Source organism: Ornithorhynchus anatinus, chromosome 8, assembly GCF_004115215.2.
Source record: "Ornithorhynchus anatinus isolate Pmale09 chromosome 8, mOrnAna1.pri.v4, whole genome shotgun sequence".
In the NCBI taxonomy this organism is placed as follows: domain Eukaryota; kingdom Metazoa; phylum Chordata; class Mammalia; order Monotremata; family Ornithorhynchidae; genus Ornithorhynchus; species Ornithorhynchus anatinus.
The window spans coordinates 60,159,758-60,187,591 of NC_041735.1; the positions used below are offsets into that span (position 1 = coordinate 60,159,758).

General features: G+C 41.8%; 1 protein-coding gene across 2 annotated transcripts in view; it reads right to left on the minus strand.

Annotated features, from left to right (window-relative positions):
- Nucleotides 1–27,834, minus strand: part of ITGB8 (integrin subunit beta 8) — an 84,204-nt gene that overhangs the window by 28,205 nt on the left and 28,165 nt on the right. For both annotated transcript variants that reach the window (XM_039912927.1, XM_029071165.2), the window contains exons 3-7: nt 26,914–27,088; nt 22,074–22,320; nt 20,358–20,523; nt 18,981–19,139; nt 1,241–1,336 (exon numbers count right to left, since the gene is read on the minus strand). In XM_039912927.1, coding sequence (XP_039768861.1) covers nt 1,241–1,336; nt 18,981–19,139; nt 20,358–20,523; nt 22,074–22,320; nt 26,914–27,088 — 843 coding nt within the window. The remainder of the gene's footprint in view (nt 1–1,240; nt 1,337–18,980; nt 19,140–20,357; nt 20,524–22,073; nt 22,321–26,913; nt 27,089–27,834) is intronic.

Genomic DNA, 27,834 nt, shown 5'->3' on the forward strand with positions numbered 1-27,834 from the left:
CTGGGCAACCACTGAAGGTTCTTGAGGAGTGGCGAAACATGGACTGAATGTTTTTGTAGGAAAATGATCTGGGCAGCAGAGTGAAGTATGGACTGGAGTGGGGAGAGACAGGAGGTTGGGAGGTCAGTGAGGAGACTGATGCAGTAATCGAGGTGGGATAGGATAAGTGCTTGGATTAATATGGTAGCGGTTTGTACGGTGAGGAAAGGTTGGATTTTAACTGTGTTGTGGAAGTCGAACCAATAGGATTTAGTGATGGATTGACTATGTGAGTTGAATGAGAGAGAGGTGTTGAGGACAATGCCACGGTTAAGGGCTTGTGAGATAGGAAGGATGGTGGTGCCATTTACAGTGATGGGAAAGTCGAGGAGAGAACAGGGTTTGGATAGGAAGATAAGGAGTTCTGTTTTGGACATGTTAAGCTTGAGGTGATGGCAGGATATCCAAGTAGACATGTCTTGAGGGCAGGAGAAAATATGAGGCTGCAGAGAGGGAAAGAGATCAGGGCCGGAGATGTAGATTTGGGAATCATCTGCACAGAGGTGGTAGGTAAAGCCAGGGAAGTGAATGAGTTCTCCACGGGAGTGGGTGTGGATGGAGACTAGAAGGGGAGCCAGAACTGAACCTTGAGGGACCCCCACAGTTAGGGGGTGGGAGACAGAAGGGGAGCCAATGAACGCCCCAAGGTAAGAAAACTGTAAGCCCGTCAAAGGGCAGGAACTGTCTCTATCTGCTGCCGACTTGTTCATTCCAAGCGCTTAGTACAGTGCTCTGCACATAGTAAGCGCTCAATAAATACTATTGAACAAAACAGCATGCATGTTTCCATAGCTTTATCCCTGCTTGGGCGCACAAGGGGAGTTAGTAGAAGGGGCTGGGATACCACTCTGTTTTCCACTGATAAACTGGTTTGCAAATACTGATTTGTTAGTTACCCCAAAAGAAAGCAGTATGGCCTAGTGGAAAGAGCAAAGGCCTGGGAATCAGAGGATCTAGGTTCCAATACTATCTCTGTCACTTGCCTGCTTTGTGACCTTAAAGAAGTCACTTCTCTCTGCCTCAGTTTCCTCATCTGTAAAATGGCAATTAAATCCTAGTTCTCCCTCCCCATAAGTGTGTGAACCCCAATTTGGGTCAGGGATCATGTTCAATCCTTATATATAAAATTATTGTCATAAAATGACTCACGTTTAGGAAGAAAAAACATAAATCATACATTCAAATTTTTCATTTAACATACCTTGTACCAATCAAACTGATTTCCTTGAACTGCAAAAATGACATTGATGTTATTGTCTATTAATTTTTCAGCAAGTTGTCCTAGAGAGGGGTGTTCCTGTAAAAGAAACCAAAATGTAGCAAAGGAAGGACTTGAATTTAATAGATTAATTACCTCTTTAACACTTTTTTCCTGAAAAAAAGGACAATTCACTCCATGGTAATTTGCATTGGAATTATTTTAATGTTATTTGAGATATTTAAACCACCGCCTTTTAAAAAAACATAACTTTATTGATTTAGTTTCTGCCTTGTGTGAATGCCAAGGAGAGACAATCTCTTCAGCACAGAGCCCAAAACAGTAAGAACAATTCTAGCTCACTAAGTCCTAGGAGCGTCACCTAGGGGAAGCAGTGTGGCTCAGTGGAAAGAGCCTGGGCTTCGGAGTCAGAGGTCATGGGTTCGACTCTCGCTCTGCCACTTGTCAGCTGTGTGACTGTGGGCGAGTCACTTAACTTCTCTGTGCCTCAGTTACCTCATCTGTAAAATGGGGATTAACTGTGAGCCTCACATGGGACAACCTGAATACCCTGTATCTACCCCAGCGCTTAGAACAGTGCTCTGCACATAGTAAGCGCTTAGCAAATACCAACATTATTATTATTATTATTATCATTATCATTATCATTAGAACACTATTTCCTATATAGGATTCCCAGCAATTGCTGTTATGGGTTGCTAATTTTCGGTCAGTCACTCACTACATCGATCAGTAGTGCTTAGTGGGTTCCTATCATGTGCTTAGTGTTGTGTATTAAGAGCTTAGAAGAGCCCAAAAGGGACTGAGCACTGGACTGTGCAATTGAGAGAGTATAATAGAGTTAATTGTGTTTATTCAGCACCTACTGGATGAGGAGCACTGGAGCAAGCACTTGGGAGAGTACAGTCGAGTTAATCAGTGGTATTTATTAACATCTACTGGGTGCACAGCATTGTATTAAATGTTTGGGAGAGTACAATTAGTGATAGGAAATATGATCCCTGCTTTCAAGGAGCTTACAGTCTTGTTAGAAGAAAGACACTAAATAAATTACACGCAGGAGGAAGCAATAGAATATAAAGATAAGTACATAAGTTGACATGACAGCTCTCTCGATCCTATCTTACCTTACTGATCTCTTAATAATAAATAAATAATGATGGTATTTGTTAAGCACTTATTATGTGCTGAGCACTGCTCTAAGCACTAGGGTAGATACAAGCTAATCAGGTTGGACATAGTCCCTGACCTATGTGGGGCTCACAGTCTTAATCCCCATTTTACAGGTGAGGTAACTGAGGCACAGAGGAGTTAAGAAACCTGCTTGCAGACACACAGGAGACAAGTGGCAGAGATGGGATTGGAACCCACATCCTCTGACTCCCAAGTCTGTGCTCTTGCTATTAAGCCATGCTGCAATTCAAGCTGCACCCTCTCTTCCTCTACCACCAAACTACTCTCTGTACCTCAGTGTTGTCTATCCCGCTGTCAACCCCTTACCCATGTTCTCCTTGGGCCTGGAGCTCCTTCCCTTTTCACATCCTACATTCCACCACTCTCTCCATCTTCAAAACCCTCCTAAATCATATCTCCTCCAAGAGGCCTTCCCTGAATAAGCCCTCATTTTCCTTACCGCGCTCTCTGCATCACCTACATACTTGTACTTGATGATGTGAAAGAGGACAGCCTCGGGAAAAGAGCACGGGCCTGGGAGTCAGAAAACCTGAGTTCTTTCTGCCTCAATTCCCTCATCTGCAAAATGGGGATTTCAATACCTGTTTTCCATTTTATTAGCCTGTGAGCCCCATGTAGAATCTGATCATTTTTGTATCTAGTACAGTGCTTGGCACGTACATAGTAAGTGGTTAACAAATACAATTTTTATTATTGCCCCTTAACCACTTTGATACTTACCCCAGTTCCACAGTGCATATCTACCCTCTACTATTTTCCCAATCTGTAATTTATTTTCATGGTGGACTCTCCCTGTAGACTGTAAGTTCCTGTGGGCAGAGGGATATCATCTACCAACTCTATCATATTGTAATTTTCCAAGAGCTGAGAACAATGCTCTACACACAATCAATAAATACCACTGATGGATCGATCCGTGCCCTCAAGGACCTTAAGCTTTAGAAGGAGAGCCAGACACTGAAATAATTTACAGATTGGCAGAAGGAGGAAAAGGGGTCACGTACATGAGGTAATGTTTAATGATAGGACACATATGGTATCTGGCAGAATATTGCAGGAGGTTATGTGTTCACATGTGCTTAGGTGGCACAGAAGAGCGAAATTAGCCATTGAGGCACTTAGGCAGCTGACAGTTAATCTTATAGATCCATTAATTTTATCAGAGAAGTCTCAGCTCAACAATGCTTCACAGTTACTGCGGTCCCAGTTTGAGTGTTCTAGTAAGTGCCTAAAAAGCCTTCAGGTGTTCTTCAAATAACATCGTGGAAGTTTGTGGGAAAATGGGAATATGGGAAGTACTGTTTGCTTGTGCCTTAGGGATCTGTCTACAGTGCTCTGCCCACAAAAAGTGCTTAATAAATCCCAGTAGTAGCCTTGGAGGAGTCCATACCTCTGTCCTAAGGCCCAGGCCCAAGAAGAGAGGAGAACTCCAGATGCAGCAGCTTGTCCAGGCCTAAAGGCTAGAGACAAAGAAGCAGCTGCAGTGAGCAGCAATGTCGGTAGAAGGAGCACCTTGGTGTTTGGGGAGAGGTAAGGAATAGTGGTCAAAGTATTCATTGAGCATGCTCTGGGTACAATGCCTGATACTAAACAATTGGTAAAATGTAACACAAAGAAGTAATGTTTGCCCTGCCCTCAAGAAACCTACACTCAAATAACAAGAATAATAATAACAATGATTATTGTGGCATTTAATAGCCACTTAGTAGGTCCCAGGCACTGTTATAAGCACTGGGGTGGTTACAAGCAAATCGGGTTGGACTCAGTCTCTGATCCACATGGGGCTCACAGTCTTAATCCCCATTTTATAGATGAGGTAACTGAGGCAAAGAGAAGTCACCTGCCTAAACTTACACAGCAGAAAAATGGCAGAGCCAGGATTAAAACCCAGTTCCTTCTGATTCTCAGGCCTGTGTTCTAGCGAAACATACCTGGTTTGGGCCCTGGATCCCTATTTCGTTTTGGCTTGGGGTTCTGTAGGCCCAGTGCCCGGAAATCTGTCTGGCAGTAGTATTTACTTTTCGGCTTGGCATATTTTTTAAAGTAAAGATTTACTTGTAGTATTTGTTAAATGCTTACTATGGGTCAAGCACTGTACTAAATCCATGGGACTCACAGTCTGAGTGGGAGAGAATACAGGTTTTGAATCCCCATTTTTTCAGATGAGGAAACTAAGGCACAGAGAAGTTAAGTGACTTACCCAAGGTCACACAACAAGTAAGTGGTGGAGCCGGGATTAGAGCTCAGGTTGTCCGACTCCCAGGCCTAGGTTCTTTCTATTAGGCCCCGCTGCTGCTAAGCAGTAAGAATCCTGCTTTGGTTCTATTTGTGTCTCATTGTGTCTGGAGTGCAAGTCTAAAAATATTTCCAGAGCATTTTGCTTCCAGCTTAAATCCCTCTTCCTCCAATATGGCTGGTTTTCTCTGGTAACGCAAACCCACTAATGGTCCCTCTGGAACGTCTGGGAAGAAAACTGGATTTACTTATGTTCAAGTTTTGTTAAGAGAGAGAAATTAAGTGCTACAGAAATATGTGTTTTCCCTTCGGGGGCACAAAGAAGAGACGAGCTCCACAAGCCCAGGACCTTTTTGACATTGAAGGTCCCAGAAACACAGGGTTTTGTGAAATTTGCATTTGTTTTTCTTTAAAATATGTTAACCATTTAAATATCAGCTCCTTAAATTTCACAAGAAGCATCATGGCCTAGTGAAAAGGTCACGGGCCTGGGAGTCAGGGGACCTGGGTATTAATCCTGATTCTGCCTCTTGCCCACTGTGTGACCGTGGGCAAGTAACTTAAGTTTTCAGAGCCTCAGTTTCCTCATTTGTAAAATGGGGATTCAATGCCTGTTCTCCCTACTACTTAGACAATGAGCCCTGTGGAACCTGTATTTGATTGAATTATCTTGTACCTGTTCCAGTGCTTGGAACATAGTATGCATTTAACAAATACCACTATTATTATTATTGATTTTATCCCCCATAAAAGGTCCCCTGATATGAAGTTATTAATGATAATAATAACAAAAATAATAATGGTATTTGTTAAGCAATCATTATTTGCCAAGCACTGTACTAAGAGCTGGGGTGGATACAAGAAAATCAGATCCCATATGGGGCTCACAGGCTAGAGAGGAGGGAAAACAGGCATTGAATCCCCATTTTTCAGGGGAGAGAACGAGGTCACAGAAGAGTTAAGTGACTTGCCCCAGGTCATATAGCAGGTGCTTCAGAATTAGAATCCAGGTCCTCTGACTCCCAGGTTTATACTCTGATGCTAAAGGCTAAGTGGGAAGATCTTGAGAGACTCTGCATGATATTGAACAAGCAAAATGTCCCAGTAATAATAAAAATAATTAATAATTATGGTATTTTTTTAAGCACTTACTATGCACAAGACAATCAGGTTGGACATATTCCCTGTCGCACATTGTGCTCAGTCTTAATCCCCATTTTACAGATGCGGTAACTGAGGCCCAGAGAAGTGAAGAGACTTGCCCAAAGTCACACAGCAGACAAGTGGCAGAGTGACAAGTGACTCCCAGGCCCTTGTTCTATCCACTATGCCATGCTGCTTCCCGGATGCCACGAGAAATAGGTTTGATACCATATAAGTTCCTTTCACTAAGCATCTCCAATTTCATAGTTCATTTGTGGTCTTAGAACACAACCAGACCACCAATATCGAAGCACACCTCATCCCATTCTACTTTTACCTGGCTAGGTTACCCAAACAACCACATTAAGTGAGGCAAAAAGGGGGAAACTGGAAATGGGATGGATAAAAGAAAAGCTTCAAGGATCCTGTGAAGATCTTGTTTGAGGTGCCCTAGAAGCAGACAGTTGGGAGACAGAAGCAGAAGACAGATCAGCTAAGCATACAGCAAAAAGAAATGCGATGACTACCTGGACACAAAGGCTTTGGGAGAACACCAAGGAGACGAAATGCAAACAGCACCTAGCAGCATGTCAGAAAAGAGTAATTTTTACCTACACACTCTGCTGCCCAGGTCATTTTTCTAAAAAAAAATATTCAGTCCACATTTTCCCACTTTTCAAGAATCTCCAGTAGTTCCCCATCCAACTCTACATCAAATAGAAACTCCTTACTACTGGCTTTAAAGCACTCAGTCACCTTTTCCCCTCCTATCTTACCTTGCTGATTTTCTGCCAGGATGCTCACTTCACTCCTCTATCGCCAGCCTACTCATTTGATCTTGATCTTGTCTCTTTTGTTGTGAACCCCTTGCCCAAGTCCTACCTCTGGCCTGGAACTCCCTCCCACTTCATGTCTGACAGAAGATCACTCTCCCCACCTTCAAAATCTTATTAAATTAGGAATTCAGTCAATCAGTGGTATTTATCGAGTGCTTACCATATGCAGGACATTGTACTAAACACTTAGGAGAGTACAGCAGGCGTCTTCATTTTGCTTTTTTATATATTTATTAAGTGCTTACTATGTGCCAGGCACTGTATTAAACACTGGGATAGATACAAGATAATTGGGTCAGGCACAATTCATGTCCCACAAAGGGCTCACAGTCTCAATTCCCTTTTTACAGATGAGGTGACTGAGGCATAGAGAAGTTAAGTGATTTGCCTGAGGTCACACAGCAGACAAGTGCCAGAGCTGGGATTAGAACACAGTTCCTCTAACTCCCAGGCCTGTGCTCTTTCTGGAGTTGGTAAAACAATTTAGTTGGTAGGACTTCTCTGACTAAGCCTTCAATTCCCTTATTTCCTCTCCCTTCCATGTTGTTCTTCCACTTGGATTTGTACCCTTTATTTGCCTCACCCTAAACCCCATAGCACTCATGTACATATCTGTAATTTATTTTAACGTCTGTCTCTCCCTCTAGACTGTAAGCTCCTACTGGGCAGGGAACACATCTAACAGATCTGTCATATTGTAATCAATCAATCTTATTTATTGAGTGCTTACTCTGTGCAAAACACTGTTCTAAACTCTCGGGAGAGGACGATATAACTGAGTTGGTAGATATATTCCCTTGCGACAGTGACCTTGCAGTCTAGATGGGGAAGGCAGACATGAATATAAATAAATTACAGATATGTACGTAAGTGCTGTGGGGCTGAGGGGGGGTAAGAATGAAAGGTGCAAACCCACTGCAAGAGCAGCACAGAAGGTAGTGGAAGAAAAGGAAATGATGGATTACTTAGGGAAGGCTACATGGCGGAGATGTGATTTTTAATAAGGTTTTGAAGGTGGGGAGAGTGATCATCTGTCACATATGAAGTGGGAGGGCATTCCAGTACTCTTTCTCAAGTGCTTAGTACATAGAGAAGCAGCATGGCTCAGTGGAAAGAGCACGAGCTTGGGAGTCAGAGGTCATGGGTTCTAATCCCAGCTCCACCACTTTCAGCTGTGTGACTTTGGGCAAGTCACCTAACTTCTTGGTGCCTCAGTTACTTCATCTGTTAAATGGGGATTAAGACTGTGAGCCCCACGTGGGACAACCTGATTATCTTGAATTCTCCCCCACCCCCCAGCACTTAGAACAGTGCTTGGCACATAGTAAGCGCTTAGCAGATACCATCATCATTATTATTATTACACTGCACTGCACACAGTAAGTGCTCAATAAAGAAGACTGATTGTGAGTCATGCACCCATCTTCTTAACCATACTTTCATTCATTCAATAGTATTTATTGAGAGCTTACTATGTGCAGAGCACTGTACTAAGCGCTTGGAATGAACAAGTCGGCAACAGATAGAGACAGTCCCTGCCGTTCGTCGGGCTTACAGTCTACTTTAGCACACTAATCTCAGATGCAATGAATGGTGTCATCTTCAAATGTGAGACAAACTGTGCACTCTGTAGCTGTACACGTGTGTATGTATACCCAAGTTTGGGAGCACTTACATGTTTCTTGAACAAGAGAGTTAACACTAATCTTGAGTGTAAACATTATTTAAGCTTCCACAGGTGGTAAAGTGCTAGTCTCCTTTCAAGCATGAAAAACAGCAGGACCTAGTGGAAAGAATATGGGCCTGGGGATCAGAGGACCTGGGTTCTAATTCTGAATCTGCCAATGGCTTGCTCTGTGATCTTGGGCAAATCACTTAATTTCCTTGTGCCTCAGTTTCCTCAACTGTAAAATGGGGATTCAAAACCTGTTCTCCCTCCTACTTGGGCTGTGAGCCCCATGCAGGACAGGGACTGTGGTAACCTCATTATCTTGTATCTACCCCAGTGCATTGAACCACTTGACACAAAGTAAGCGCTAAACAAATAAAATAGCAACAACAATAATAACAATAACACTAATGATAATCTAGGCATGAATATAAACTCCACCTGCATTATTTGTTTTAATTTTCACCATATCTCTATTGCAGGAGACCTGCTGATCAAATTACTTAAAATTTTGCTCCATACCATGTGATTCAAGCCCAAGCTCCCCTCAATCTTTGGCTCTCCTTCTCCCATCGTATACCAGTTCTGTTTTCTTTATGGCCAAATTTTACCAGACCATTTCAGTTAAAGCTAATTTGTTTTGGCAACTGCACAGGGACAAAAGCTTAAATACATTAGTTTCACTTTTGCCCTAACCTTGGTTGCATCTATCTGCTTCAAACAGGTATTTACAAACCCTTAAAACTGAGTTCTTCTTTTAATCAGAACAACTTGTTTTTAAAAACCAGGCTACAGGGTTATGTAAAGGCCAATCAGTCTTCATTTTAGACACATTTTTGCAGGAATAAAGTGTTTTAAATGGTTTACATGCCTTTTGCAAAAAGAAGCTTAAAAAGCATTACCAGACTTAGAGTTTACTAGCCAAGATCAATCCTGGAGCAAAATTAAGGCCAAAGTTATATCCTTCTGAAACCCAAGATTGAAACAATATTAATCTATATTTAACTGTTATAGCAACAGTGGGGATTGCTCTAACACCAGCAAGAACATTATACAATCCTGGCCTCTGTGACTTCTGCCAGGAGTGATTTGATTTGTGACTGCATTTTACAGCTCCACAGTGACCTCCGTTGCTTTATAAATGTCTCATTGGCTTCAGCCATTATCTTATTTTGCAGAGGAAATGGAAGAGAATGCTAACTGTGTCCTTGATTGCACTGATAGTGAAATTTAAGAGTGGATGGAGCCATTGTCTAAATACACACCTACAAACACACGTAGTTCATTTTTGAAGGTGAAACTACTGACAATAAGAGGTTGGGAAGCAGCATGGTCCAGTGGAAAGATCATGGGATTGGGAGGCAGAGGACCTGAATTATAATCCTGGCTCTGTCACGTATCTGCTGTGTGTCCTTGGGCAAGTCATTCAATTCTCTGTACCTCAGCTACCTCACCTGTAAAATGGGGATTAAGACTCTGAGACCCATGTGGGACATGAACTGTGTCCAATCTGATTCGCTTGTATCTACACCAGTGCTCAGTACACTGCCTGGAACATAGTAAGTGTTTAATAAATGCCATAAAAACAGTAAAATCCTGTCTGTGTATATGAGAAGCAGCATGGCGTAGTGGATAGAGCAAGGGCCTATCCAACTCAATTTGCTTTTATCTACCCCTGGGCTTAGTACAGTGGTTGTCAAATAGTAAGTGCTTAACAAATACCACCATCATTATTATTATTTTTATGAGTGTGGCCACAAAGACTGATGGGGGACTGAACCTTCCTGCCATGTTGTGCAGCCTATTCGGGTACTGTCTGTTTTTCTATTACTCTGTAAGTTCCTTGAGGGCAAGATCCTGTCTACCAGTCAATCAATCATATTTACTGAGAACTTAAGATGTGCAGAGCACTGTACTAAGCACTTGGGAGAGTACAGTACCACAGAATTAGCTGACATGATCCCTGCCCATAACAGCCTTATAATCTAGAAGGGGAGACAGACATTAGTAGGAATACCAACTCTAATCATAATAATAATTATTATTATGGTATTTGTTAAGTGCTTACTATGTGCCAGGCACTGTACTAAACGCTGAGGTGGATACAAGCAAATCTGGTTGGACACAATCTCTAACCCACATGGGGCTCACAGTCACAATCCTTATTTTCCAGATAAGATAACTGAGACCCAGAGAAGTGAAGTGACTTGCCCAAGGTCATACAGTAGACAAGTGGCAGAGCCAAGATTAGAACCAACGACCTTTTGACTCCCAGGCCCGTGCTCTATCCACTAGGTCAAGGGCTCGGTACAGTGCTCTGCACAAGGCTTGAGGCATCTTCTTGGGAGTCCGACCTACATGAAGTGGTCGGGAAGAGCAACCCATCTCCTGGTTTCTTCTTGCTAGGGCAGGCCGTCTCCTGCTGTGATCCTGCAACAGATTTCTAGACTATAAACTCATTATGGGCAGGGAATGTGTCTGCTCACTGTTGCATTGTTCTTTCTCAAGAGCTTAGTACGGGGCTTTGCACACCGTAAGCTCTCAGTAAATACAATTGAATGAATTGACAATCTACTCCTGTGTCTCCTATTGTACTTCACTCTGTCTTTAAATCGTATGTTCTGTTCTCCTGGCTTCTGTGTGCCACCTTTTAATTTTCTGGACAACAACTGCTTAGGTGTGCTGTTGTCATCCATTCTCCACAAAAGCCCTGACCATTAGACCTGTCCTGCTATCAGCACTGCTTCAGTGCTTGCTTTGGGCAATTCATTAATTAGGGAAAAATTAATTAATGAGAAAAGCAGTGTGGCCTAGTGGAAAAAGCCCAGGCCTAGGTCAGAGGACTTGGGTTCATCCCCGCTCTCAGCTCCACAGCACTTATGCACATATCTGTAATTATTTTTAATATTAATATCTGTCTCTTCTCTAGACTGTAAGCTCACTGTAGGCAGGGAATGGATCTGTTTATTGTTGTACGCTTCCAAGTGCTTAATACCATGCTCTGCACACAGTTAGCAATCAATAAATATGATTGACTGACTGACGATGACTGACTGACTTGAGTACTAAATCCCAGCTTTGCCATTAACCTGCTGGTTGACCTTGGGTAAGTTATTTAACTTCTTTGTGCCTCAATTCCCTCGTCCACAAAATAGGGATTCAATACCTGTTGTACCTCCTACTTAGACTGTGAAACTCATGTGGGACCTGATTATCTTGTATCTATCTCACCCTGTGTACACTGCGTGGCACATAGTAAGTGCTTAGGAAATAGCAAAATAGCACACCGTTCTAAAGGCTGGGATGGATTCAAGGTTATTAGATTGGACACAGTCCCTGCCCCATAAGGGACTCACAGTCTAGGTAGGAGAGAGTAGGAGTTAATAATCTCCATTTTACAGATGAGGAGCCTCAGGCACAGAAAAGTTAAGTGACTTCCCCAAAGCCGCACAGCAGGCAAATGATGGTGCCGGGATTAGAACCCGCTGCCGTTCTCTGACTCTCAGGCCTGTGCTCGTTCCACTAAGTCACGCTGGTTCTCTATTTTGCTCAAACATTTGATGTTAAGTATGATAGCATAAAATCTATCAACTCATTGCAAAAAAGTAAGGTTGGGTAACTCTAGCTGTACTCCAATTTAAAAACTACAACCTATTTTAAGTTAGGTTTTTGATTCTGCAAAATCTAACCACACTGTGCTAAGCATTTTCCCCCTTAATTTTTAAACCCATGAAAATTTTAAAGGAAATTTAATCCATATGTTTCTAATCATTTATTCGTAATTCATCATAATATTGTGTCTAAAGAAACATCTAATAGGCAAGCAGTCTTCAGGGCCATATTCATTTTTTAAAAATATCTTAGAAGTAGAAGCCCTATTAAACAAGGGCATATATATTTAAATACTAGAAAATTCTATTTTGGTGAGATCTTGTAAATGGCCTCGGTTGGGTTTCAAAACCTGACCAGTGTATTCTCCAAACCCATGGAAATTTCCCCAGTGAAAGGAGAAGTTTCAAGAGAAAATTCCAAATCCATTCAAGCAGATTGTCTCTTTCAATACAAACTTATAGCAGATGTTTAATTAAGTCACTGTTGACAACAGTATAGAAGGGATTAATTGTCCTGACTGGAGCCCTTTCCCCTTCCTTCATAAAGCTTCTTGCGTTTTATCTTTCTGTCGTCCCTTTCTCTAGCCGGGCAAAACCACCCCCATCTCAGCTAGCTGTCCAGTTCCAGTGACCTCATTGCTACTCTAAACGAAACTCCCCCTCCATCTAACCTAATCCAGATTGCTCTCCTGAACTTGGAAAATAATGAACAGAAATAAGAGGCTCTTGGAGGGCAACAGGGAGGATGCAAGGGAATGCAGTAACAGCACATTATTCTTCTTCCCTCACACTTCCTTGGAGACCTTTTCGACGTAAATTTAGAAATCAGAAAGGAGCAGGAGGAGGGCACCATGGTTCATCAGAGGCAATTTCTGCCCAAGGTATAGGACTAGAATTTAAGAAATGCAGTGGGCCTTGGAGAATGGAGAAAACTGCCAGAAAAGTATCCACTTTCATTCATTCATTCATTCAATTGTATTTATTGAGAGCACATATTTATTTACTCGGTGCAAAGCACTGTACTAAGCGCTTGGGAGAAGGAGTCAAGTTGCCATCATAACAAAGGCCACCTTTTTAATAATATGTATGGTATTCGTTAAGCATTTACTATGTGCTAAGCACTGTTCTAAGCACTGGGATAGATACATGGTAATCAGGTTATCCCATGTGGGGCTCAGAATCTTAATTCCCCTTTTACAGATGAGGTAACTGAGGCAGAGAGAAGTTAAGTGGCTTTTCAAGGTCAAACAGCAGACAAGTGGCAGAGCTGGGATTAGAACCCATGTCCTCTGATTCCCGAGTCTGGGCTCTTTCCACTAAGCTATTTTTTCCCAGAAGTTTTTGAATGATTAATATATGATTGTTAATTAATGTTGGATTCTGAAGTTAATCAATCAAAATACAAAGTATCTCGAAAAAGGATGAACCCAGGTTCATCCTTAGGGTTATTTTAAGGTGGTGTAAACTTAATTTCTTCAATTGTTACGATGACTGGGATCTGCTTGGTTACTGCATTATAAACATGTACAAATAATGGGTTTTTTTTGGTAAATTACACTGTATATAATAGTGATCTCCCATTCTTTAACTTATGGTAGCCAAATCCTCTGGTTTATTTCTTCCTACATAGCAAAGCAGACATCCAGAAAATTGGCATGGTATTAAGTGGTCTGGGATTGCATTTAATACCACTGACTCCCTGCTCCAGAGTCAGAGAATTCAGTCCTTGTATTTATTAAGCAGAAAAATCTGGCATATGGAGTTCAGAAAAAGCCTTTATCTGAATATTCAATTAATATAAAAAAGAGGACTACATATGAACTGGGACTTAATTTAATATTGTTATAATCCAGCAAGACAACAACAAGCTAATGAAGTTGTTAATTCATTTTAGGCCTTATTACATCTCTCAAGAGATACCCATTGCTGATCCACAGAGAGAGATTTTAGCTCAATTCTGGCCAGGGAATCAGGAGACCTTGCTTCTAATCTCGGCTCTATCACTTTCATTCATTCAATCATATTTATTGAGGGCTTACTGTGTGCACAGCACTGTACTAAACATTTGGGAGAGTACAATATGACAATATACAGATACAATCCCGGCCCACAATGATAACAATAATAATGTTGGTATTTGTGAAGCGCTTACTATGTGCCAAGCACTGTTCTAAGCGCTGGGTAGATACAAGGTCATTAGGTTGTCCCTCGTGGGGCTCACAGCCTTCATCCCCATTTTACAGATGGAGTAACTGAGGCACAGAGAAGTTAAGTGACTTGCCCAAAGTCACACAGCTGATAAGTGGCAGAGCTGGGATTAGAACCCACAACCTCTGACTCCCAAGCCCAGGCTCTTTCCACTGAGCCACGCTGCTTCTCCAACAAGCTTACAGTCTTGGAGGAATAATTGTGGCATTTGTTAAGCACTTACTATGTGGCAAGCACGGTACTATAAACCGGGGTGGATACAAGCAGATAAGGTTGGATGCAGTCCATGTCCCATATGGGCTCACATTCTCAATCCTCCCATATGGGCTCACATTCTCAATCCTCATTTCACAGTTGAGGTACTTGAGGCTCAGAGAAGTGAAGCGACTTGCCCAAGGCCACACAGCAGACAAGTGGTGGAGCCGAAATTAGCTGCTGTGTGACCATGGGCAAGTCACTTCACTTCTTTGGGTCTCAGTTTCTTCATCTGTATAAAGGGGATTACATACTCAACATCCCTCTCTCTTAGATGTGAGTCCCATGTGGGTCAGGGACTGCGTCCGATCTGCTCACGATGTATCTACCCCAGGATTTATTAGAGTGCTTGGCATATAGCACTTAAATACTACAATTATGATTATTATTAGCTCAGAACACATATAAGGCTGTATTCATAGTATTATAGCTATAGGCCCCGCAGTCCGTTCCTTCCAAGCCACGCTGAGAAACAGCATGGCTTAGGGAACAGACCATGGACTTGGAAGTCAGAAGGACATGGGTTCTAATCCCGGCTCTGCCTCCTGGCTGCTGCGTGACCTTGGGCAAGTCACTAAACCTCTCTGTGCTTTAGTTCCCTCATCTGTAAAATGGGGATTAATACTATTTCCCAACCTGATTAACTTGTCTCTAATCCAGCACTTGGAACCGTGCTTGGTATATAGTAAGAGCTTAACAAGCACCATAATTGTTATTATTATTATTATCCTTCTACCCTGAAACTTTCCCCTTCAACTCCCCTTCTTCTTCCCCTTTTCCCAAGCCCCGCCCCTACAATTCCCCTTATTGAAGAGCAGTGATGGAGGCAGCTCCCCCTAGGCTCTTCAAAGTCCAGTCCATTCCAGGACTGCAGCTGACATGCCTGCCCCACAGATCCCAGCCAAAAGTAGGCTGAGCCATGAGCCGGTGAGGCAGGATGAGAAGTAACAATGTTTAAGACTGGGCTGACCTTGCGACCCTGCTGAGAAACAAGGGGGCAGTTCACATTTGAAAAACTGAAAGAAGAGCCCGGAAGTTGAAACTCTAATTGTCCATCTCATTCTGAGGTCACAGCTTAGTAGCACAGAGTTAGTTCCTTAAGTATTAAAGGGGAGAATAAAGTGGCTGTCTGGCCACAGGCAGGCTGGCTTTTTTCATTTGTATCCACTGGAACGTTAGCGAAGGCCTGGTGAGTGTGGAAAGCTTGAAAAGGCTACAGTATAAGTGCTATGGTTTAACTAAAGTCACACAAAGTAATAACAACCGTGGTGCTTGTTAAGCCCTTACTATGCGTTATACTAAGCACTGGGGTGGGTACAAGCCCCTTGTGGGCAGGGATTCTCTCTCTTTATTGTCATATTGTACTTTCCAAGCAGTTAGTACAGTGCTGTGCACACAGTAAGCTCAATAAATATGATTGATTGAATGAATGAATGAATGAATGAATGAATGAAGCAAATTGGGTTGGACACAGTCCCTGTCCCACATGGGGCTCACAGTCTTAATCCCCATTTTACAGATGAGATAACTGAGGTCCTGAGAAGTGAAGCGACTTGCCCAAGGCCACCCAAAAGACAAATGGCAGAGCCGGGACTAGGACCCATGACCTTCTGACTCCCAGACCCGTGCTCTAAACACTACGCCATGCTGCTTCCATTCATTCATTCATTCAATAGTATTTATTGAGCGCTTACTATGTGCAGAGTGCTGTACTAAGCGCTTGGAATGAACAAGTCGGCAACAGATAGAGACAGTCCCTGCCCTTTGACGGGCTTACAGTCTAATCGGGGGAGACGGACAGACAAGAACAATGGCAATAAATAGAGTCGAGGGGAAGAACATCTCATAAAAACAATGGCAACTAAATAGAATCAAGACTAAATAGAATCCCTATGAAGAGGCTGCCGACAGGGTATTCAGAGAGACCTAAATCTCACTAGCTACACATTTCATGTCATGCATGTGCCAACTCTGAAAGCGGAATGGTCTTGGGGCTCGGCCCCTGAAGATATGAGTGACGTCTTGTCCTTCTCCCCCAAGGAAGTCCTTACTGGCTTCACAGCAGAGCGTTATCCCACAGACCAACTCTGAGGAATGTTGAGAAAAATGAGCAGTCTGGTTCAAACTGCTATTTACTCTTCACAATAATAAATAATGATGATGTTGGTATTTGTTAAGCGCTTACTATGTGCAGAGCACTGTTCTAAGCACTGGGGTAGACACAGGGGAATCAGGTTGTCCCGCGTGGGGCTCACAGTCTTAATCCCCATTTTACAGATGAGGTAACTGAGGCACAGAGAAGTGAAGTGACTTGCCCACAGTCACACAGCTAAGTGGCAGATCTGGGATTCAAACTCATGACCTCTGACTCCAAAGCCCGTGCTCTTTCCACTGAGCCATGCAACAATGCCCACCATCTGATACCAAGCAGGCTTCCTTTAGTCTTCAGGGATTAAATGGAGACCGGATGGGTCAGCCCAAAATGAGCCTCTGAATGGTGATGATGTATTCACTTGCTAAATAATGAATATATTTCTTTCTGGGTACTGCCCGCTGGAGCACCTTTGAACATATCTTTAAATTCCATTTCTTCCCCCTCCTCGTAATTTAAGCCCTCACTCTGTGCCAAGCACTGTACTAAACACTAGGTTAAACACAATGTAATCAGATCAAATGCAGCTCCTGTCCCAGATGGGGCTCACAGCCTACAGAAGGTAATTTATTTTAACAATGTTGGTATTTGTTAAGTGCTTCTATGTGCAGAGCACTGTTCTAAGTGCTGGGGTAGACACAGGGTCATCAGGATGTCCCACGTGAGGCTCACAATCTAAATGCCCATTTTACAGATGAGGTAACTGAGGCACAGAGAAGTTAAGTGACTTGCCCACGGTCACGCAGCTGACAAGTGGCAGAGGTGGGATGCTGTCCAACTCTCCCACTGGATCAGGTAGGAGCTCAATGAATACTATTATCTGATTGATTTTGCTTTGTTCCTCCTCAGCTGAAGACACATGACTAATGTACCATTGGTCTTTTCATAGATTGCCAATTAATCCACGAATCAATGGAACTTAGAGACCTTACTGTGTGCAGAGCACTGACCTAGAGCTAAAGAAGCAGCATAACCTAGTGGAAAGCATACAGGCCTGGGAGTCGGAGAATCTGAGTTCTAACCCGTTCTCTGCTACTTGTCTGCTGTGTGACCTTGGGTACGGTGCTTAATACACTGCTATGCACACAGTAACCATACCATTCATTGATTAATGGATTCTTTGTGCTTCAGTGTCCTCATCTGTAAAATGGGGTAGGGATTGTTTCTATCTGTTGTCGAATTGTACTTTCCAAGCACTCAGTACAGTGCTCTGCACATAATAAGTGCTCAATAAATACGATTCAATGAATGGGGGTTGAATCCTATTCCAACCTGATTATCTTGTACCTACCCCAGCCCTTAGCACAGGGCTTGGAACATTGTAAGCACTATGTTATTATTAGTACTACAGTAGAGTAAATCGACCTGACCTCGGCCCTCAAGGAATTTATAATCTAGCTGCGGAGACAGAGGGTAAAATAAATTACAGGTAGGAGATATAAACAGAAATGCTGTTGGGGAGAGAGATAGGCTGAGAACCTAATTAAGTGCTTTGGGAGTATAAACTCAAATGCATAGATGATGCAATAGGGAGGGAAAACAGGATGGAGAGATGAGAGGTTAGTCAAGGGAGGCTTCCTGGAGAAGATGTAATTTAGTAGGACTTTGAAGCGGTGGTCTATTAGATGTGAAGATTATGCTCTGCTCTGTCTACTGTTAATAATAATAACGATAATGATGGTATTTGTTAAGCACTTACTATGTGCCAAGCACTGTTCTAAGAACTGGGGGAGATACAAGGTAATCAGGTTGTCTCATGTGGGGCTCACGGTCTTAATCCCCAGTTTACAGATGAGGTAACTGAGGCACAGAGAAGTTAAGTGACTTGTCCAAAGTCACACAGCTGATAAGTGGCGGAGCCAGGATTAGAACCCTGACCTCCGACTCCCAAGTCTTTGCTCTTGCTGCTAAACCATGCTGCTTCTCCCAAAACCACGCTGCTTCTCCTGGTTTATTAGGGGTACACTAGGCAATTAAGCAGCATGGTCTAGTGGAAAGGGCATGCATGGGTCTGGGAGCCAAAGGACCTTGGTTCTAATCCTGGCTCCATCACTTGTCTGCTTTGTGACCTTGGGCAAGTCATTTAACTTCTCTGTGTCTCAGTTACCTCATCTGTAAAATGGGGATCAAGGCTGGAAGCCCAAAGTGGGACAAGAACTGTGCCTTGTTGCTACCCTAGGGCTTAGTACAGTGCCTGGCGTATAGTAAGTGCTTAACAAACACCATTAAAAAACCCCCCAAAGCCCAGTAAAAAGCAAAATATTTTATAAATAAACACTATAATATTTTTCCTTCCTCACATCTTGTTCCTGGGGCCTACGACTCATTGGATTCAAATGGGCACAAACACAGCTAAGCTAGACATTTGGTTTTTGAGCGTTCAACTCGAGGCTTGGATGGAACAGTATTGGTACATTACCATGCTCGTTGATTTGACGTATACATTATCTTTCAGGTGGCATTTTCCATCGTTGGGCACTACGATTCCTGCCAATTTGCTATCTAGGGCTAGATGAGACGTCTGATCCGTCATCACAAGCAGCAATCTTTTAGCTTCTTTCCTCCAACCGATATGGCTCTAGAGCAAAGAGAGGGATGACCCGCTAAGTGATCTTTTATGGGAAATACAGTCCTGAGCTCTAATTCATTCATTCAATAGTATTTATTGAGCGCTTACTATATGCAGATCACTGTACTAAGCACTTGGAATGTACAATTCGGCAACAGATAGAGACAATCCCTGCCCAATGATAGGCTTACAGACTAATCGATCCCGGTACCAAGAAATTGATGTCAGCACAGCATCTTCAAGTTTGAAGGACAGTCAGATCTGCATAATTAACTAAGTGACAAGTAAATACCATACTGTTTTAAATCTCAAATTTGAAAAATATTTTATTAGGATTGAGTGCAACAAAATTGACCTCTCTCAGGATCGCATCTGGTGAGTTTCCAGGACTCTACCAGTCTTGGCTACGGAAGGGAGAGTCGAACAGAGGCATATCCATTGCATTCCTAGCTTGGGCAATGGCTTGCAAGTGGAAGGTAATCTCCTACAAGTGGAAACTCACCTGTGCTGGTCAGCAGCGGCAAGAGAGAGTCGAGGGCAGAGACTTAAGTTTACTGCACGGAAGAAGGCAGTGTTAAACCGCTTACCTATTTTTACCAAGAAAACTCTACGGATAAACAAAACTCTAGGGATATACTACCAGAATGATTGCAGATGGAGGTGGGGCGTTCTGGGAGAGATGTGTCCATGGAGTCGCTATGGGTCGGAGATGGCTTGACAGCATAAGAAGACAACAAAATGGAGCTTTTGGCATTCTGTAACATGGGGTTGGGAAATGTTGGCACAGAAGGAGGAGGGCCTGGTTTTATTGAAAAACAGAGGTGGAATCAAATACCCAGTGATGGGTTTGGGGATTTGACAGATTATTTTCCCCCCTCCCCCACCTCCATTTTTCATAAGTGTAGAATTGTTGAGGAATTGCACAGGGAAAGGTAGTATAATAACACAATTCTTTACAGTGCCAAGAGTACACCATCTTTGCCCCATATCATTTCTTGGAATTAACCTGCCCTTAAAATTGAGAGTTTATTTTGTTTCATTTTCACTCTTTGAATCGGTAAAAAAATGCACTTCTCAAAACAGCCCTCCAGTGGAGCATTCCACCTTACCAACTCTGTTATATTTTACTCTCTCAAGTGCTTAGTACAATGCTGGGCACACAGTAAGCACTCAATAAATACTATTGATTGATTGATAGTTCAAAACATTGTGCTAAAACCTTCTTACCTGGCACACAGCTGCTTGCAGCATGGCATCAAAACCACCTTCTGGGGTATCAATATTTCCAGAGATCTTTTGTTTGTTCACTGCCTTTTCAAACTCTGTTACGTTCTCCGTAAGCGGCAGGACGTGAATGTATCCATGAGGCGGCATACAGTCTAAATCATACTGACTGCGACAGAAAACATAAATGTAAATATGATGATGATGATAATAGTTTGCATTGAGAGCTTACCAGGTGCCAAGTACTAAACTAAGCACTGGGGTCGATAGAAGAAAATTAGGTCATACACAGTCCCTGCCTGACGTGGGACTTGATGACTAAATAGAAAGGGGAACAGTTATTGAATCCCCATTTTATAGATGAGTAAATTGAAGCACAGAGAAGTTAAGTGATTTGTCCACAGTGACACAATGGGATTAGAACCCAGGTCCTCTGAGTCCCAGATCTCTGCCCTTTCCTTTAAAGCACCTGATACCAACAATGAACTGTTGCCATTTATTTGTGAGGTGGTAACACATTTCCTCCTGACAAGCTATTTTTAAATGCCTCTACTTGAATCAGTGTGACTAGAAGAAGTCTGATATTACTGCATATCATTCCTAACATGTTGGATTAAAAAGAGTGAAATATTTAAAGCCACAGCATAAATTGCTACACCTAACCAGCCAGATAGTAAATTCTGAGAGAAAAAGTTTAATCTAACAATGCAAATTAAGAGACTATTTTTAATGAAAATTTCAATAAAGTCTTTTTAATGAACCATTAGAATGCAAGCTCCTTGAGGACAGTGCTCATGTCTGCTAACTACTGTACCCTTTCAACACTTAGTACAGGGTTCTGGGCTCAATAAATACTACTGATTGATCATTTTTTTCTTTGGCCTGATTTTGATTTCTGGATTCTTTGATGATTTCAGTTTTATGTGATATTTGGCAGTATTTTTAACTTAGGCAATTTGTTCTTGGAGCACTGGGCTAACTCTGATCTAGCTGCTGAGGGACAACTACTCTTCAAGCCTCCCAATTCTCTTTCCGCCACATAGAATCACAAACCTCCTTGTGCTCAATGTCAGAGGTTGAACCTTTCTATTTGTTGAAGCAATATTTTGGCAGAGATGAGAAAAAGGCTATGAAGAGAGCAGGCAAGTTCCTTTAGGACAAAAGTAGAAGGAAGGACACAATGTTGAATTTCCATTGAATAATTTAGGGGGCTGGCAGACAAATCTTTAGAGCTCAGCGAATGGGGTTATTACCTTGCCAAGTCAGTGGTTCCACTTTTCAACCCAGTGATTTTCAATCTTTATTTTTATCCTCTAAACCGTTGTTGTGGGCAGGGAATGGGTCTACTAACTCTACTGTATTGGACTCTCCCATGTGCTCAGTAGAGTGCTCTGCACACAGCGAGCACTCAAATCACTGATAGGCTCATTTACGGAGAAACCACAGATGGTATTTGACATCCCTTCCAAATCACTATTAGACCCTCTAAAATGTCCAGAATCAAGAAATCAGATTAAAAAATAAATCCAAACCTAAAGTCCAACCCAGAGATGTCTGATAGGATCCAGCATCTTTGCAAACTTCCTAAACTCTTAACTTCATAAATAAAGTGTCTTCAACAGTGAAACTGCAGGACTCTAAATCAGACCTAAACATCCCCATATGAAAATGCCCATTTTTTGGTTACCTCTTCACCATTGATGACCCTCCAGAACTTACCTGCATTGATTTCGAATTCTCCCCGGGTGAATGCTGATATAAGGTGAAACGGTTTTATCCACATATGATCCAAATCCAAGTCGAAAATCACGGGTAAAGTCTGCCATTTTTTGAGATAAATCATTTCCAACTGAATTTAGTTTTTCTATATTATTGTGCATAGATGCTGAGACATCCACTAAATAATAGAGGTCGACGGGGTACTTCTTTAGAGGACGAATTCTCAATATAAAGCTGGCTTCAGCACCTAGTTTAAAGAAGAAGAATATTTTAAGACACCTTACTTTTTAGATGTCTGATACTTTGTTGGTGAAAGTTTGGGGGTAAGTTCAGTGTTCATAGGCAAAGTCAGTTGTGGTGATCTAGCTAGTGTTCAAACCGAAAATGGGAGAATTTCTTCTGGTTTTTAAAGTATAGGTAAAAACTTGTCCTACTTATACTTTAATTACTAATTATGCCATATCCATTTTCTGCAGTGCCAGATGAAACACAAGGATAATAAAGGCACTGTGTTGCAATGGACACAAAAACAGTCAGTAATTGTAGTTTTGCCTCTTGATCAATAGAAAATGCATCAACTTATTTTACTAACAAAACAGTCTTCCATAGGAACACTGTTCATTTCCTTTAATATGTGTATTTATGCATAGAGGAAATTTTCACTCAGAATATGGATCCAGAGGAGTACCACTAGCCAATGGGGAAAAAAAAACAAAAAACCAGCAGACAGGCTACCTCTCAGGGTGAAACAAGCTAACCAGAAGAGTGAAATTCCATCCCAAGAAAGGAAAGCAAAACCAGTCCAGTGTCAAACATAAATCTTTGATATTCCTACACCACATTTGCTTTCTTCCATAAAGAACCAAACAATTTTACATGAATGTGGTTTCTATTTTCTCTGATTTCAATCAAACTTCTGCTACAAATCTACAGAATTAGCTACACTGTGGCTAATAGAACTTTAAAGCTGGAACATCCCAGGAGAGATAGTCTCCATGGGGAACTACTATTTAACCTTTTTTTTTCTTGATTCACTGCCACTTTAATCTTCAGTGACCCTGAGTAACTCAAGCATGCGACTGTCTGGATCAGAGACTACCAGTTATTTTAGGAGGAAAGAAGATGATCTAGATGTTCAACCCATAGGTTGGACTCTGAACTCATTTTCATTTGTGAGGTGACTGAGTCAATATTTAATGTATTTACTTAGAGGGAGAGCCTAGCACAATTAAGACAATGCATTCCTTCGGCGTCTTAAAAACAAGTTAATTATAGACATTTGTGTAGGGTGTTTTTGGTGCTGAAGGGTTGGGATTACTGATTACTTAATTAACTTTTCTGATGTCTTTCTATCAGTAACAGGAAGTGAAGTCAATCCTTTACTACAATGGGAAACAGTTAAAAGACAGGAGAGATGACTCAGGGTTTTCCTGACTAAGTTGTGCTCTTCCATGATCTTCTTTTGACTTCTGCTTCTGTATTACCATCAAAACTTACTATTTGCAGTTGTATATTAGTTTTTCAATCTCCCTCTCTTCTCTCTCTGCATCTATCTATATCTACATCTAAATATAGATATAGCTATAAATAGGTGGATAGATAGATTAAATATATCTTCATCTTTCTTTCCTCCTTCTGGAATCAATGCCAGACTGCCTCAAAAACCAGTCCTAGGAAATCCCAGCACGAACTGCTGAACATGAGAGGATGTGAAAGAGGCAGTTTGCATCAATCAACCAATCAGTCAATCTATGGTTCTTAATGAGCACCTTCTGTGTGCAGACAACTCTACTAAGTGCTTGGAAGAGTAAAATAGAGGTAGAAGTCATGCTCCTTGTCGATAAGTGGGGACAGACACTAAATAATTTTGAACAGAAGGAAAAGGTAGAGCGGATGTATAGATGAGTAAATGCCTGAAGAGGTGAAGTTTCTTTGGTTCCATCTATCTGTTCCTCCCATTTGGCCTCGTGGTGCTCCATATTGACTGTGAGCATGTAATGAGGCCCTCAGAGGCAGAACCAATTGGAGGGGGGGAGGGGGGACGGCCCACCCGGGGATTCCTTTCCCCCTCTCCACCAGTGTCCGGTGGACTGGTCCAGCTGGACTGTTTTTTGGCAAAAAGACGGGAGCTCTACAGGGACACCCCCTGACAGGCCAGATGAGCTCTTGCCTCAATCAATCTACCCATCAATCGTATTTATTGAGCACTTACAGTGTGCAGAGCATGGGAGAGTACGGCACAACAATATGACACATTCCTTGCCCACAACGAGCTTATAGTCAATGGCATTTTTTAAGTGCTTACTGGGAGCAGAGCAGTGTTTTAAGCTCTTGGGAAAGTACAGTAGAGTAGGTAGGCCCAAAAGGAACTGACTAGTGGGGAGCTTACCCTGGACCAGCCAGGCTGAGGCCAGCAATCATTGAGAGATTTGGGGGTCCAGCCTGATCAAATACTGAATTTTCTCTTACATTCATTCGTTCAGTCATATTTATCGAGCTCTTATTGTGTGCAGAACACTATACTAAGCAGTTGGGAGAGTACAATACCATAATAAAAAATGACATTCCCTGCCCACAAGAATGTCACAGTTTAGAACACTGTATTAAGGAAGACTACAATATAACAGAATTGGTAGACTCGATCCCTGCTCACCAGAAGTTTACGATCTAGAGGGGAAGAAAGAGATTAAAATAAATTACAGATGGGTATGTTCATAAGTGCCACGGGGCTGCCTTTTGTCTAATTTGTTCTGCCATTACAATGTAATTGGAGTAACACTTATTGAGCACACACTTGATGCAGTGCACTGTGCTAGGAGCTTGGGAAGGACAGAACAATCAATCAATCAAACAGTGATATTTATTGAGTGCTTACTCTGTACAGAGCAATGTGCTAAGTGTTTGGGAGTGTATAGTACAACAGAGTTGGTAGACATAATCTTGGCCCATAACAAAATTACAGTCTAGAATAAGAATTGGTTCTGTTCCTCGCCCACTCAGAGCTTACTCATTAGCTTCTGGAGGGCAGGGAAAGGCTAACTTATTTCTGTAGCACAATTTCCCAAACATTTAGTACATTGCTTTGTAGTTGGTGATTGTGTTTCCCGACAGAAACAATGGATGAGCCTCTAATGCCAAACTTCCCACTGTACCTCAATCTTGTCTATGTCACCACTGAACTCTAATCCACGCCCGGCTTCCGCTTGGAATGCCCTCGCTCTTCTTATCTAACAGACAATTACTCTCCCCACTTTCAAAACTTTTACTGAAGGCACATCTCCTCCAAGAGGTCTTCCTTGACTAAGCCCTCCTTTCCTCTTCTCCCACTCCTTTCTGTTCCTCAATGAGCTCCCTTTATTCATGCCCCTTCCCAGCCCCAAAGCAATTAAGTACATATTTGTAATTTTAATTATTTATATTAATGCCTCCCTCCCCCCTTCAGACTGGAAGCTCATTTTGGGCAAGGAATGTCACTGTTATATTGTTATAATGTACTCTCCCAAGAGCTCAGTATAGTGCTCTGCACTCAATAAACACTCAGTAAAAATAATTGACTGAGTGGGCCTTGGTCCTGAGGCTTGCAGACTAAACTGATGTGGAGGAATTAAGTATAATACTACTCACTGGGCCACTAGCTCTCAAATCAGATAATGTTGACTCCGGTTTAGCCCCTACCCTCCCTCAACTTAATGATTTCTCTTGGTTAAAAAGAAACAAACAAAACCCTCATGTCAGGTTTTCTCCTTGGAGACACACTGCATAATAGCTTAAATTTTAGATGTTCACTTCCAAAACAACATTGTTCTCATAGGCATTAAAATAGGCTTAAAGAAACAATCTATGATGGGCAAAGATGAATGGTGCTTAAGGGTAGTGGGAATAGATAAATGATAGATCTGTATCCACTGTTGTTCAAGGAGTTATATTTCTTGCCATTGTAGCATTAAATGCTTTAAAATAAAACAAATTCAAAGGAGGCATTACAGACAATATTTCTTATCTAAGATATAAGTTCTTCCAATATATGAATATTTACTGACCACCTACTGGATGCAGGGCTCTGTTAAGCACTTGGGAGAGTGCCACAGAGTTAAAACAAAACAAAACAAAACAAAAAACAATTCCTGCCCTCAAGGAATTTACAACTTCAGAATTGAGTAAGAAAAACAGTTTGAGACATATTTAAATGCAAAATGAGAAAGAGTGAGGCTAGTGGAAAGAACACAGCCCTGAGAGTCAGAGGACCTGGGTTCTAATCCCAGCTGTGTCACTTGTCTGCTGAGTGACCTTTGGTAAGGTACTTAACTTCTCTGTGCCTCAGTTACCTCACCTGGAAAATGGGGATTAAATCCTCCTCCCCCCAGTTTAGACTGCGAGCCCCATGAGGAAAAGAGACTGTGTCCAACCTGATAAACCTTTATCTACCTAAGTGCTTAGACCAGTGCTTAATACATAGTAAGTGCTTAACAAACACCATTAAAGGTAAGTGTAATTAAACCATTTTGGACAATCGAAAACAGCTTTGAAGGTGAGAAACATATAGGTACTTTTAGGTTTTATATTGCTGGGTAAATGAATTTATAAGGACCAGTGATCTTAAGAATGCATTAGCATTTTGGGAGGTGGATTCTGGAATATTAAATAAGAAAGAAGATTAAAATCAGCTATTAATTCACAGCTTGATGCAGCTACACAGTCTAAACATGTTTCAGCTATTGTCTCTTTTGAAGTGTTTATAATATCCAATTTCATTCATGATGCACCACTGAAGAGAATCATGTGGAAAGTGATTTGAATGATCCTAGAATGAGTACAAGAATAATAGTTTAGATTAGCAAACCTGGACGCAGCTGGATTGCAACTTCCCCGGGTGTCACTTGAGTATTAGTGTCCTGTCCATTAGGAATGGTTACACGGACCAAAGGATATTCTATAAAATCTGAACTGCAGCCTTTGCTTAGTAAATTGAAAACGATGTCACAGCGTTCACTCTTCGTTGCTCCTGCCCCAAAATCCTGTTTAAAAGAAGCAAAAGCACTGACAATTTTAGAGCACATAAAAGCTGCAGCATCTCCCCAGGAAACCAAACAGTGAGTGTTTTGAATAAAGAAAATGCAGCCATAATTGCACAAACTGTGGGATAGCCCATAAATACACATGTTTCTAATAAGGATGAGGGCAAACATGTTTTAAATAGAATTTAAATCAAATTTATGAAATTATATTAGCTGCCTTAAAAAAAAGAAAACAGGGGATTAAAGAGCATAGCTATAAAAAAGCTGTCACTGAAAGAAGAATATGCACAAAGGAGCTCAAAAACTGTCAATGGATAACTGAAAATGGGTCACGTTATTTTATTCTTTTTTGAGATATGTCTGAAAGTTGAGTCTTGGAGGACTGGAAGGATAACTGGATATGTCCACGAGAAGAGAGAGCATCCTCCCTGTCGACTGATTCAAGGGGGAGATGATTCTTGTCTTACTATGGAGTTGAAAGAGAGGGCAGGGCAGCCCCAGCAAACCTGCTTCCCCTAGACAAGGAATGTATCTACTTATTGTTATATTGTACTCTCCCAAGTGCTTAATACAGTGTGCTGCCCACAGTAAGCATTCAATAAATAGGATTAAATGAATCTAAAGAATGAATTTGCCCTCTAGTTTTATATGTGTTAAGCATTTACTATATGCCAGGCACTGTACTAAGCACTGGGGCACTGTACATGGGCCACTTGTTGTGGGTTCTAATCCTGGCTCTGCCACTT